The sequence below is a fragment of the Salarias fasciatus genome, chromosome 6, assembly GCF_902148845.1.
Source record: "Salarias fasciatus chromosome 6, fSalaFa1.1, whole genome shotgun sequence".
In the NCBI taxonomy this organism is placed as follows: Eukaryota; Metazoa; Chordata; class Actinopteri; order Blenniiformes; family Blenniidae; genus Salarias; species Salarias fasciatus.
In genome coordinates, this window is record NC_043750.1 from 6,024,555 (window position 1) to 6,039,544 (window position 14,990).

The window sequence follows — 14,990 nt, forward strand, 5'->3', positions numbered from 1 at the left end:
GAGGAGAGATCACTGAAGGGCAGAGTCAAAAGAATCAAAAAGGGAGAGAAAGTGGAAGTGAACACACCACAGAGGTTCAAAGGCAGACATGAGCTCGATTCAACACCTCCATATTAATAGATAAACTAAGAGGATTAAACCGTCCAACATAAACACGACCTGAAACAAGAACATGAAAATGTTTTAACCTATAAATCTACGTTCATTCTGATTCTGCAGAAATAACTGTTCATGATTGTGTTACAATACTTTGACTTGTACATAAAGTGGGTGAAGACACACGACACACCAGGAGTTCACTGAAAGGGACTTTCATTAACAAGGGAAATCAGAACACTTTCCATCAATATACTGTCAAAAGAAGGACTCCAGCTGAACAAGATTCTTCAACATATAAAAATGGTTCTTCATGCAGACTGAAAAAAGACAGAACAAGGAAGTCAGACGACATTTTAAAGCTCAGTTATTTCAAGAAGTCCCCTCCTTGTTCTTGTAGCTTCTGTTTCCATCTGCTTCAAGTTGAAAAGAGGAAGGATGTGGTGTATTTTATAGCATCATTTGTATTTTCTTCTCACTCCGTGAACCAGTTTTAGCTTCACATTTAATTTCTTTTCAACCTTTGACATGTTTCCGTGCCACTGATACCAACGAGAGGAGCAACGATGGGCTTAACAGCAGCTCGCTGTGGATTTGTTGTTTTTCTCCTTTGGATGCCAGGTAATAACAATTCACATTTGTGTCTGAAGAATATTGTAGCATATTTACACTGAAGCGGTTGAGGAAAAAAAAATGTCCACGAGTATGAATGTCTTCCGTTTCATACGTGATGAAAAATTTAGCTTGAGCACTTTTGGCTGTGATGAGAACAGAAAGTCTGTTTTACTGTTTTACTGAATCAGTTTACAGAGTTCTACGACTTTACTGTGGATGTTTAGTTTTTCCGTGGTGAGTGTGAAAGTGATTAGTGAAGATCAGGAGTTCACTGAAAGGGACTTTCATTAGCAAGGGAACTCTTAACACTTTCCATCAATATACTGTCAAAAGAAGGACTCCAGCTGAACAAGACTCTTGAACATATAAAAATGGTTCTTCATGCAGACTGAAAAAAGACAGATAAAGGACGTCAGATGATGATTTTAAAGCTCAGTTATTTCAGGAAGTCCCCTCCTTGTTCTTGTAGCTTGTGTTTCTATCTGCTTCAAGTTGAAAAGAGGAAGGATGTGGTGTATTTTATAGCATCATTTGTATTTTCTACTCACTCCATTACCGGTTTTAGGTTCACAGACAGACATATTTTTGTAGAGTGGCGCGGCGCAGTCCTCACACAGAACACGGAGCGTCGGGGCGCCCCTTGCACGGCCACGGCGCCCCCCCCCCCCCCCCCGTACACTGCGCCCTAGGCGGCTGCCGAGTTCGCCTATTCCCGTTCAAACCGCGGCGCACAGACGACGCCATGACTGCATTTGCACTTCACTCCACTAGGTGTGCTGTTTGCATGTTCAACCTTATTTTACACAGACACCACAGAGGAAGAAGGGCGCTGCAGCCGCTGCAGGCTCTCTCTGCAAGTTGTTAGAAAAAGAGCGTGGGCTGGCAAGACGTGGTAAAATGTTCGTTGATGCGATGCACCGTTTTTTCAATAAAAGAGAAGAACTGAACGATCCTTTCCGCACATTTTCTTTACGTCGTAGCAATTAAACTGTATGACAAGTAGTATGTGTACGCAAAAGACCAAGATTCCTTGCGGATAGAACATGCACAGAACAGTATTTCATGTCCCTTTCAACCAGGTTTTTAAATATGAATATGAGCATATTCAGGGTTTTAGACGTGTTTATATGGCTGTGCGCAATGTAATGTATTATTCCGTCAATATTCCAGTTCATAAAGAGTTATTGCCTGCATATAAACGTACTCAATCTCGCGGCATTTCAATCTCTCGTCCCATCTCTAATAAATGTCTTCTGTTTTTTACGTGACGATAAATTTCGCTCGAGCACTTTTGGCTGTGGTGAGAACAGAAAGTCTGTTTAACTGTTTTACTGAATCAGTTCACTGAGTTCTACTACTTTACTGTAGATGTTTTAGTTTTTCCCTGGTGAGTGTAAAAGTGATCAGTGAAGACTGAGGAGATACTAATGGGTGACCATTTCTTCCAGTGCTTCATTGCACAGAACCAGGTTGGGGAGTGACGTATACTTCCACTAACATCTGCGCCGTTGAAGGATCCACAGTGGACATATCCTGCTCCTACATATATCCACCCACGTACAAGGTTGTGAGAATCATCTGGACCACAAAAGGTCATGAAAGTCAGCCTTTGGATCTGAGAGAAGACCCTCAATATTCAAAGCGAGTGCGGTATCACTGCAGTAACAACAACTGCACTCTGACAATAAAACATCTGAATAGCAGTGATTCAGGTCAGTACTTCTTCAGGTTCATTACAGACAAACAGGACAAGAGATTTACTGGTCAACCTGGAGTCACTCTCACCGTCACAGGTAATTCTTTATTCTTCTTAATTGTCTAGTTTTGCTAATTCTCATGAAGACTCAATCACTGTCGTCTCCAAAGGGTTTAATTCGACCCACAGGACGATCCTTCTGTGTGTAAAAATTTTGATTGTGTTTGCATTTTGGATGTCTGTTTACACGACAATGGGGGAAAACGGAACTTTTCAAAAACGCTGCTTCCCCACATGTACCATGGCAGTGATAATTACTACTTTAATACAGACGGACAATAACAACAGAGTTTTCCTTCACAGTGTCATGACTTCCAGTCCAGATTCTCCTGGGACCTGGCATTTTTTGAGTTGAGAGTCACCTGTGATAATAATCCAACTTCATCATTTGTTCATACAGACATCCATGTTCTCACCACTCTTATTGTTTATGGAACATTGTTCTCATAGTTCTTCATCATTTCATCACAGAAACAACCAGCAGTGCCAACTTGTGGCCTGGCATGCTAACTACATCACATTTCAGTCTTTCTGCTTTTTCTGTGGAAACAGACAATGTTCTGAAACTTTTCTGAAACAGAAAAGCAAAAGTGAATCATTTTCACTTGAAAGATTGTGGCGTAAACAGAGCCTCAGTGATGCTGAATGATCTTAATGTGTTCAAAATATTCCTTTGACTGTGTGGACAGAAAATTTAACCAAAAGGCTTCATTTTGCCAAAAAACATCTCTCTTCCACAGTCAGTGGTGTAAAAATAACTTGGCTAATTTAGAAAAAATCAAGTATGAACAACAGATATAGTAATCTTAAATGTTCATTTTGTTTTTCATGAGGAAACAGCATGAGAAATAGGGTTATTTCAAATTAATGAAACATGAATTAAACAAAAAAGTCAAACAGGAGAAAGGTTTTGAAAATGTAATGAATTTTATAAAAGTGGTCTTTTCTTGCATTAGTGATTAAAACAAACAGAATAAATATATCCCTCGTCTTCCAGACAAATACCAAGTCTATTGAAATTACCTTTTTTTAAGATCAACAGAAAGTTATTTCTTCACTCTTCACACAATGTAGACTTCAGTTTTCATCTGTTTTGCAGAGTCACAGTGAGCTCTTAACCTGATCGTCATTATTATGTTACACCCTGAAATATGAGGCCGCGCCCACTGAAGTCAAACACGGAAAAGGAGCGATTTTGGGAAAAAAAGAACTTTTTCGGAGCTGGAAATGGATCCTGTCAGGTCTGAGGTGGAGGTAAATCAGGATGAGCTCTTTGGAAGAATAAAAACTGAAATTACAAGGGAAATTTAAAAAAACGCTGTCTGGAGAACGAGCATGGCAGCAGTGAACAGCTTCGCCTTGATGAACAGACACCAGGTGAGGTCTGAACATGTTATAGGTCCGTTAATTTAACCCTGATATTTCAAATAATGAAGCTGACTGTCGTTATACACCTCTTATTTGTATTGTTTCGTTTATGTCTCAGAGCCATACAGCAGCGGCCCAGTCTCCTCCCCGCTGTGGGGAGGAGACCGGGCCGCGGTGCTGCTGCTGTCTGGCTCTGAGACATAATTAAACAAAACAATAAAATTCTGAGCTGTATAACGTGAGTCAGCTTCATTATTTGCAATATCGGAGTTAAATTAACGGACCTATAATTTGTTCAGACCTCAGCCGGTGTCCGTTTGTCCAGGCGACACGGTTCATCGCCACCGCGAGCTTCCTCCAGACAGCGTTTTTTTAATTCGTCTTTAATTCCAGTTTTTATTCTTCCAAAGAGCTCATCCTGATTTACCTCCACCTCAGACCTGAGAGGATTGATTTTCATCTCCGAAAAGTTTCTTTTTTCGCCAAAATCGCTCCTTTTCCGTGTATAACCTCAGATATACACCCGTTTGAAAGATCGTTTGATAAATGAGGGCCACTGTCTGCAATCAGGGATGTATGTATGTGAACATAAATAATTTTATGCCTTTTCCTTATGAACACAGGTCTGTCGACCGTATTTTATACCAACAGCGGACTACAGTGTTACAGCAGCAGATGTCAGCCACCTGGTCATGTTTCCTACATCTGGTACAAAAATGGAGAGAAAATCTCAGGAGAGCCGACTTTCGACAGGGTTCATTCCAGGGACAGCTACTCCTGTGCTGTTGAAGGACATGAGGACTTCCCCTCCCCTCCGCGGTGTGAGTGTACTCCATCCTCACCAGCACATCATGTAGAACCTCATAATGTTTATAATGTCATAACTTCAGTGGAATAGCAGTTTAAATAAAATCTAATAAAACTGTTACGTCATGAACCTCTATCACATTGAGGTTATTTCTGTTGCTGGCCTTGAATTTATTTTTTTTTTCTGTTTTGACAAAGTTTCTTCTTTCAGGTTTAAAAGATCAAGCCTGCAGCAGAGTGACATATCAAAACAGAAACATCTGTGCGATGAAAGGATCCTGGGTGTATATATCCTGTCAGTACGAGAGCAGTGAAGGCATCACATCAACGTTCTGGTTCAGTCCCAGTCGGAGGCATCAGTGGGTGAATTCCTCTTGGCCAGAGAAACTCAGCAAAGACCCACAGTTTGCAGGTCGTGTTGAGGAATTCTATGAAGGAGTTGACTCCTATCTGAGAATCAGTGATGTGAGAGAGAGTGATTCAGCCGAGTATCGCTTCACATTCAAAACAGGAAGCTTTGAATGGAGGAGCAGTTTACCTGGAGTAACTCTGACTGTCACAGGTACGGAGACACAAACACTCACAGAGTGAGAAACACATCATACTGCTAAAGCTATTTTATACACATTTTAGTAGATCAGCAGCAATGTGGGGTTTCAGAGTGAATTTAGCTTCTTCAACAAGTTTTCACTTTCAAACAGGATCTCAGTCACATTTGATCATTTGTGATTCTTGGACATTATAGACAATGCTTTGTGTTTCAATGAGGCAGTTTGTGTTCAGCTACACAGATACTATACACAGATATTCCTCATGAGCAAGTCCAGACTACAGTGGAAAGGGAAAAAAAATCCCTTTTGAAGTTGTGGAGAGGTTCCAAACCCTGGTTTGGGTTGTGGGTGATGGAAAGAAACAATCATATTTCACTGCATCACCTTCATGGCAGAATTGAGATTCATAAAAACACAAAACAGTCAAACATGAAAAGTTCAGAATCAACAGCTGTGAAGCACTGCCGTTGAGAGACACAAACATGATGACATGAAAACTGAAGAAAAAAACACAACAGATGAAAATACATTCTGTGACAATTCACCTTCACATAAAAACTGAGATTCTGCATTTACTCATATTTAATGTCAAACTATTGATTTATTTAAGCATGTCTATCTAGTCAGAAACTACATTTTTGCAGGCTTTACAGGCTATAGTATTATAACCTATATTACTTCACCAGCAAATCGGACAAAACTCTTCTCACAATCACATTTTGAATTACAGATCACGTCAACTGTTAATAAAATAATAATAACAATAAATAATGATGGAGTTTAAGCAAAACTATTCAGTTATTGTAGGATCATGTTGAAACTCTCCACTGTGAAGGGTCAGGTTTGGTTTCAGAGGAAAACAAAAACATATAGTCCTCACAAAGATTCACGTCCATAATTGTAAAGTAATGGTTGGAAAAATAACTTTAAGAAACATATCATTTCATAATAGTATTCCAATGTACGTTGTTCATATTCATTTCAGGGGGAAAACCTTCTGTAAATATCTGATTCAGTGCTATTTCATTTCTTTTGTTGAAAGATCCAGATTTGCAGGTGAAGGTGACAAAGAGTGGTTCATGGGCAAACCTGGAGTGTCACAGCCGATGTTCTCTACCTAATAATCCCTCGTATGTTTGGTACAAGAATGGACAGAAGGTGGAGAAGAGAACATCATCCACTTATTCAGCCTACTTCTGGGCCGCAGACAGTATGTCCTGTGCTCTGACAGATCATGAGGATTTTCCCTCTCCTCCAGTGTGTGAGTAATTTACTAACATCTCCTGAATTCATGGCGCCTCTGATTGGTTGTATTGTAGTGATGAGTTATCCTCGTTATCTATTTCATTGGTTCTTCACTACAGAGAACCGGTTCTTTCAACTCCCAGTTGGCTTCTCTAATTTCATTGTTCTGAAAATGAATTTTATTTGCAAATAATATCGCAAAACTGTGTCATTAAAATCCAAGCAATATATTGCGGAATGTTTATTTCTTTGACGGCTGAATATTCTCATTGCTTTATTGCCACCTTCCTGATCAGCCTTCTGTTTTACTGAGATCACAGCCTTTTGTTCAAACTTCCTCTAATCCAGGGGAGTTTACTCATTTTAGTTCAGTGACCACATGAAGCTCATTCATTCATTCACTTTTCATTTGTTTCCAGCAATATTTCTGATTTAAACAAAAAAAAAGCTTTCATAGAACAATCAATAACCTTAGTGGTTTCAACAAAAAGAAAAACTTTTTTTTCATTTTGCTCAAAAAGCAGCTGGAAGAAGAGACCTTTTTAATTCCAGCCCAAAGTCCTCATCATTCATGTGAAAGTGAAATTCCAAATGCTTCCTGTGATCAACTCAGAGACAGGATGAACAACAAAACCTGTGGTGTAATGGCTAAACAGTGACGTGTTGAGGAAAAAACAAACACACGTCAGCATTTCATGACAGATTCTTCATGTAACGTGATCCATCGGACCCACTTTCTTTACACTGAGACCAGACCATTTGTTTGTAAAGCAGCTTAAATCTGTGGCTGTTTTGACTCTGCTTGTGTGTGACATCCAGGCTGTTTCAAAGTTAACTCCACGTACAGACACACAAAAACTTCTGCAAGTGGTTTTAAATGAGGTATCCTGAAGTTTGTGTCTCCCCTCAATTTATGAGTTGTTGCCTGTATTGTGCAGAATTTTTGTATATTTGGTAGAAAATTGTTAAGTGCTTTGAATACAGTTCTAGTTGTAGAATATTATAAGATCATGGAGTTTTAATAGTTTTGATTGAATAAATAGGTTATGAGGGCATTCTAGCAACCCAACATTGTGAATAGCTGAAATAATAAAATCATAAATTCAGTCTCGATTGGGGCAGGCCATTAAAACAACTGTGAGAAAATTCCTCATTTTTATTTTGCACTGAACCTTCGGACGTTCTGGTTTCAGTCCCTCTGTCCTTCCCCTGCCCCTCCTGTTTAGTGCATGAACATATATCATGAAGACAAACAGTCACAAGCAGCTTAAATAACAACCCCCCACCCCCAAAAATCCAAGGGCTTTTCATTGATGCAAACACATCACTGTTGTACAGCAGGAAGACGTCATACAATACAGTAAAAACTGCTTTGCCACATAGACCTGATTGATTTTGCTTTTGGGTCAGAGAAGCTGCAGCCTGTCTCAAGAGTAAACGGAGCAGGAGACACTCTGGACAGGTTGTTCCGATATTCACTAGACAATAAGACACATCTCCTCGATTTACAGCCCGACATCTAACAAACTTTTAGTAGAAACAGGAAGAACATTAAAACACAGACAGAGGAGCCTCTCAGTTCAGACTGAACTTTAACCTGCTTGTAGAGATCTTTTCCAAGATTCTATGCTTTATGCTGATTTTCAAGATCACTATTCACAAAGTAAAATGACATTAAATGAGTTAATCATGTTTATATGTTCCAGGTGTCTTCAGCCAACAGTGTAACAGAGTGAACTGTCCTGACAGAAGGATCTGTGCTGCCCTGGGTTCATCCGTAGACATTTCCTGCTTTTACCAAAGCAGAAATTATGTTAAATCCAAGTTCTGGTTCAGTCCTGATCACAGCAGAGATCAGCACAGGCTTCCAGAGGACCTCAGAAATGACCCACAGTTTGCAAACCGCATGGAAGTCTTGGAAACAGAAGGATTCTCCACTCTGAGAATCAGTGACCTGAGAGACGACGATTCAATCCAGTATCATTTCCAGTTCACAACCTATAACTCCAGAACTGGCAGTTTATCTGGAACAAGACTCACAGTCACAGGTATGAATCCAAGCTAAACCTCACAATGTCACGTATAAAGCTGTCTTTTAAACCAGGCAGGAGGGATTCTTGGTTCCTTTGAAGAGGAAAAGGATTTAACGGTCACACCTAAAGCAAAATGAGAGACATATTCCTCCTCTTCTGCAGCTGATCTGGTTCTTGAATACGACGCTGTGGTCCCAATCTCCGAAAGTTTCACGTCTATAAAAATGAGTGTAAACTTGATTTTGCGTGCGGACACGTGGAAGTTGATTGACTTTAAAGGACATACAGAAGGAAATTACACACACATTTCCTTTACAGTGTTTGTGCAAGAAATGTTAGAGTGGCTGTGGCTGAAGGAGATCACCTGCTTGTTGACTGGGTCATGTTCTCTACCTCTTAACATGTCTAACCCCTTCTCCACTGGCCAAAAAACCCATTTAAATCCGCTAATAACTGGCTCCTCATGGCAGTGGGAAAGGGTTTCATCGGGATTTCAACCCTGCAAGCGACCCGTTTTTTAATCGGCTTCAGTGGGAAAGGCAGACCCGGGTCGACGCGGTAATTTACGTGGTGACGTCGACGTAGCTTGCCTACGTTATCACGCTTGTTGTTTCTGGACACAGCGTGAGATATCCTTTGTCAAGGTGACCCAGCATTGGCAAGACAGGTAGATCAGAGAGCTTGATCCGTGGGGAAGAGGAGATTGGTCGACAGGTAATGGGGACTGTGCTGCTCTACGTTGTTTACCTTGCTGTGCGCCGTCGCGTTGATGATGTCATCCCCGTGGGACAGCAGCCACGCAGCTCGCCTGCAGGTGATTAGACCCGGGTCTGCAGGCAGTGGGAAAGGAATCGATAGCCGAACACTAGTTTTAGTGGGAAAGGGGTATAAGACATTAAAACGTGTTGCTTCTCAGGGTGTAGGAGCAGATTACGTGGCCATTGTCAGCATTTGTTTTGGAGCATGATCAACATGGAACATGATCAGTTCTGTAAAGATATTTGAAGTCATGAAGACAAATGAAAGAATCCATATTTCATAAAGTAGAATGTCAATAAAGCTTATAAAAGCTCATGGCAGAACTCTCGCCTCACAGAACCCCAGTTTTGAAACCCAGTCAGGGTTTCTGGGGATCTACCACAGTTGATGCCAAAGTTGCCACAGCCACCTGCTGGAATTGTTGGGATGTCCTCTCTTTCCATTGTGACTCCAAAAGCTCCAGTATATACAGAACAGCGCTGCCAGAGTCCTGATGAGGGTGCGGAAATATGAGCACATCACTCCCATCCTTCACACTCTCCACTGGCTTCCCATTCAGGCCCGTATAGAGTATAAGATCCTCCTACACACCCATCACTGTCTACACGGTGCGGACCCCACCTACCTCACTGAACTGCTCACACCACACACCTCTGCCCGGACCCGGTCAGGCCAACTGCATCGTCTGGTTCAGCCCAGGACACGGCTCAAAACCATGGGGGACCGGGCCTTTGAAGCCGCAGCTCCCCGTCTGTGGAACGCGCTCCCAGACCACCTTAGGGCCCCACAGACGGTGGGCACTTTCAAAAAAGGACTGAAGACCTTCCTTTTCAGAAAGGCATACCAGCAATAATGTTGCTTAAAGTGTGCTGTATTGTAATGTTTTTACCCTGCGCTTGTTTTTAAACCCTGTGTCTCATGTAGCACTTTGAGATTTGATTTTAAATGTAAAGTGCATTACAAATAAAATCTATTATTATTATTATTATATTGTGTCCACCTCTTCAGCTCATGTTGCCTCGGTTCTCTGGACTGCCTTGCTCAGGGACAATGCTTCTTTTTTTCCCAGAAAAAGTTAGGTTTCCTTTCGGTGTGTAGCGCTGCATTATGTGATAATGCAAAATGCAGCATGATTACATAATGAGGAGATATTTATTACATGATTACATATTGACATTTACATGTGAATGAGTTCGACTGTCTTTCACTCTTTATCCCACTGTGGAAAATGTCCCCTCCCCTCACCCACTGTCAGCTACTCTTGGCCCAAATGTTTGCCTCAGTTTGACATTGGACTCTTATATGGATCACAGGAAGTCTTTCAGGATTTGGACCAACAGAGCAATAATACCAATTCTCTGTGTTTGGGAGTGTTGAGAGTAGAAGTTAGAAAAAAACAACCTTCAAAGCAGCAGCTGTGTGACAGGTTAAAGTGTTCCAGAGCTTCACAAACCACTACATTCTGCAGTGTTTTCTTCTTTACTCAGTTTTATTTTTATCTTTTTTATTCATCAATTTATTGTTCAGATTACAATCAGATGAACTGTTCAAAGTGTGTTTTATTCCTTCTTATAACCAACACTGTTCTGGCTCTTCCTCTCATGTAGCTCTACAGGTGAAGGTGATTACAGAAACCATCCATCCATCCCACACTGAAGCAGAGCTCGAGTGTGACAGCAAATGTCATCAAGCTAGTCATGTTGACTATGTTTGGTTTAAAAACGGAGTGAAAGTTACGAATAAGAAGAGACTTTATGAGGCCCGTTTTCATCCAGGAGATGTCATCTCATGTGCTTTGGAAGGACATGAGAGCCACGCCTCTCCTCCTCTTTGTAAGTTGTTTGGTTTTTGTAGCAGTTAAAGTTTCTTTGTTTTGTCTTTTTATGCTTGAACACGTTGATGTTTTCCCTCCAGATGTGCTGAACGTGCCCTCAGTGTCAGTGAGTCCCTCTGGTGAAATCATGGAGAACAGTTCAGTGACTCTAACATGTAGCAATGATGCCACCCAATCAAGAATAAACACCACCTGGTACAAGAACAAAGAAACAGTGGTTGGCCTTGGCCCACAGCTTGTCCTCCAGTCCATCCGATCTTCTGACTCAGGACAGTATTACTGTACATCTGAGAACGAGTGGGGGAAGAGGACGTCTCAACTCATCTCCATTGATGTTGAATGTGAGTCAAATGAAAGATATTGGAAAAACAAGTGTCGATTCATGGAAGGTCAACTGACTTCTGTTTGAATCATCTCCTCTCTCAGATCCTCCAAAGACCATCGATGTGTCGGTGAGTCTTCATGGAGCGATTGTGGAGGGAAGCTCAGTGACTCTGACATGCAGCAGCGATGCTAACCCAGCAGCTAGCTACACCTGGTACCGGAATCACCACAAGCTAGCTCATGGACCAGAGGGCACTTATCGTTTCCTCTCCATCAGCTGGGAGGATAGAGGAACCTACAGCTGCAAGTCTGAGAACAAACATGGAAACATGTCTTTATCCCGGCCGGTAGATGTTCAGTGTAAGGACAAACTTGTTGACCAACTTCTTTTGGGTTGATTTGATTCATGAGAACAAAAACAGTTTCTCCAGTTAAAGATGTCTCAGGTGTGTGATCACATTCCTGAGTGGTTTCCTGTACGTTCTCCTCCAGATGGTCCAAAGCTTCCCTCAGTGTCGGTGAGTCCGTCTGGTGAGATCGTGGAGGGAAGCTCAGTGACTCTGACCTGCAGCAGTGATGCTAACCCAGCAGCTAACTACAGCTGGTACAGGGAGGGTGAAGACACACCTCAGGCATCAGACAACATCTTCACCATCAGTGACATCAGTCTTGAGCACAGCGGAAACTATTCCTGTGTGGCTCAGAACAGCAGAGGACGTCATGCATTCACAATAAACCTGCTGGTCAGAAGTAAGTTTCCATCCCAGCATGCTGCAGTAAAAACCAGGGCTGTTAAACTCAGAGAGGCTGAGGGGCTGCTGGCAGTGTTGTCTCATCAGGGTCACGTGAACACGCATTTACAGACATTTTCAAGTTAGGATGGAAATCTTGTGTTTTGGTTTTCATTTTATGAGACGTTGCTGGCAGCCATTTAAAATAGCTCATGTTAGAACTTTTGAGAAGCACTACGATTCCGTCTTCGCCTTGACAACTTTTGGGAAATGCTCCACCTCTGTCTCCAGATAAATGGGATAAAACACAAGTTTTCGGAAATGCACCGACTTGATCTCGTGTAAACGAGGGAAAATACAACTTTTCAATAACACTCCTACTTCATCTCCATGTAAAGGTTTAAAAATGTAACTTTTGAAGATGGTCGCACTTCGTCTCACCCACTAGCACTCACTAGTGGTCCTACATAAAAACATCTTTTTCAAACATGGAACTTTCTGAAATGAAAACCCAACATTGATAAATGTATAACCTGAAACGTGTAAAAAACGGCCTTCATGTTCCAAAATGTTCAACATATCAAGCTTTGTTCTTTAAAACAAATACTGAATAATAATGCAAGAGTTGCGTTGCTTACACTCATATTTTCTTCATATAAAAAAAAAACCAGCATGCACATCCGTTTGTAATCGTGCAAATAGTGTTTTAAAGTCTTCTGCTTCTTTCTGAACAATTTCTGAGACTGTCCTCTCCTATAAAACAACCACATCTGTTGTCTTTTCATGCCCCAAAGTGACTTCCAGCCGTCACATAAATAATGCCACAGACCGATGAAGTGTGATGAGGGTATGGGTCAAGTTGCTCTTAAAAGTAGTTTCATTTGACCACAAATATAATTCTCTGTGTTGAATAATGACTTCAGATTTTCTACACACAACAAAATCATTAAAAAGACTTTGTGAAACAGGTCAAAGAAATTTTTAACCACAATTTAAAAAAAGACTAACAATCTTTGTATTGTAATTGCTACAATGCCAGTCAAGCAACAAATACAGAATTTATCTTCATAGTATTCATTCGTTTTATGTATGTGATCTGTAATTCTTTTGTTTTTACGTAAGTTCTTTCAGCTGTTGCTTTGCTGGTTGGCAAGGACACACAGATTTTTTTTTTTAAGTTGTTCCTCTTAAACTAACTACATTTGTAAACAAATACTCTATCTGTGCATTAAAAATTACTTACATTTGTTTTTGAAATAGTATTCATTCATTTTTTTTTAATTCTGTAGAGTTTATTCATACTGCTTCAACACTTTGGTTCTGGTGTAAATCAATCTGTCTGTATGCATGTTCTACATTACGACATTAAGATCATACATTTTCAAATGTTTACATTGTATTCCTGAAGATTCTGCAGGAATGTGAATTAAAAAAACACAGATCATGTACATAAACCGAGTGGATACCACGAAGATAGTTAAATTTGCTGCTTGAAAAATATTATGTAAATTTCAATACAGAGATTGACACATTCTGTATTTTTATTGCAGTTACTGGTAATCCTTTGATCTGTTTCAGAAAATATTTCAAAGATTTAGGTTTTTTTTAAAGTGAAACTAAGTCATTCTTCAATGCAGAGAATCAATCGTATTTGTGGTCAAACTACTTTTAAGAGCAAACGATACATTAAAAAGCACAAACACACAGTCAGTCCATGACGTTATTTACATCCCTTGATTTTAAAACGTACCTAATGGTCGTAATTCTGTGCATGAAAAAACATTGTTCTCATTTTCTAGAGTGAGGACAGTCTTGGATTCTTTTTCGATTCCAACTGCTGAGACTGAACTCTTTTGTTTTTGTGTTTTAGCAAAATTCCACAAGATTATGAACATCATCCGTCTGGTTCTGGTGGTTCTGATGCTGATTCTTCTGCCTTTCCTGGGTCTTTGGCTGACGTAAGACAATGGAACCTCAATATCATCAATTATTTCTATTTTTCACATTCATACAGTGTTCTTTTGTTTTAGTCACAATTTTAAATGAACAGAACGTGGAAGTACTCGCTGTGTTTTTCAATTCAGAAAGAAGAAATCCAAGAGCACACCACCGCAAACTCATGAACGCATGGAGATGATTGAGGTGAGAGGTCCTGGAGACATTTCTTTTCTTTTGAATAAAAACCATCTGAAAACATGGGAAACAATGGGGAAAAGAAGGAAGTCACAAATTTCTTTCAAACCAAAAATAATCTCTTCAGATCTGGAACGCTGTCACTGCTGACACAGCGGTCAGTCACATAAATGAGTTTAGTTAAAAGTCACTGTGTCATCTTCCCTCATCAGCTGGACTCTCACTCTGGTTATGAGAACACTGCAGACTTGAATCCAGACGGTCCAGAGGAGCAGGAAGACCTTCAGTGAAAGTCATTCAGGTTTGAGCCTCCTGGATTCGATGAGAACGCTCCACTCAAAGTTAATAATGCTGTTGGAAAAACCAAGACATTTGTTGTGTGGATCTCAGGTAAACCACAGGTGAACTTGCTCCACGGATGTTAACGAGTAACGTAACTTGACCCCTGGTTGATGCCTCAGTACAGTCAACAGAACCAGCTGTTGCAGGATCCATCATGGTGTTTCTCAGGACTCCATCCCCAGGGCAGTCCTGCCCTCCTGCACACCTCCAGCAACCTCTTCAGAGGGCCTGCTCAGCATTTACTGAGATGAGTTCTCTGATCACACCGACTCATGTCTCACTGTGAATAGATTTTTCCAGACCCTCGACCTCAAACTCGCTTATTTTAGCATCTGATATTCTGCCTTCAGATCATCCACGAGCCCTGAAAGCTTAAAAAAAAAAAAAAAAAAAAAA

The 14,990-nt window shown here is 40.7% G+C and overlaps 1 protein-coding gene across 1 annotated transcript; it reads left to right on the top strand.

Annotated features, from left to right (window-relative positions):
* The first annotated feature begins 582 nt into the window (after positions 1-582).
* Positions 583-14,990, top strand: LOC115389537 (sialoadhesin-like). The gene is made up of 14 exons (XM_030092940.1): positions 583-717; positions 2,160-2,504; positions 4,459-4,656; positions 4,854-5,204; positions 6,236-6,454; positions 8,145-8,486; positions 10,838-11,062; positions 11,145-11,405; positions 11,491-11,748; positions 11,881-12,138; positions 13,990-14,077; positions 14,204-14,261; positions 14,465-14,553; positions 14,643-14,990. The coding sequence occupies exons 1-13, from the start codon at positions 663-665 to the stop codon at positions 14,540-14,542; spliced, it is 2,736 nt and encodes a 911-aa protein (XP_029948800.1). The 5' UTR covers positions 583-662; the 3' UTR covers positions 14,543-14,553; positions 14,643-14,990.

Bases quoted from the DNA above. Each gene is read 5' to 3' on its own strand.
- LOC115389537 (XM_030092940.1), top strand. From the start codon at position 663: ATGGGCTTAACAGCAGCTCGCTGTGGATTTGTTGTTTTTCTCCTTTGG. The intron at 2,505-4,458 runs GTAATTCTTTAT...TTATGAACACAG, and splicing joins AGTCACTCTCACCGTCACAG to GTCTGTCGACCGTATTTTAT. The intron at 11,063-11,144 runs GTAAGTTGTTTG...TTTTCCCTCCAG, and splicing joins CCACGCCTCTCCTCCTCTTT to ATGTGCTGAACGTGCCCTCA.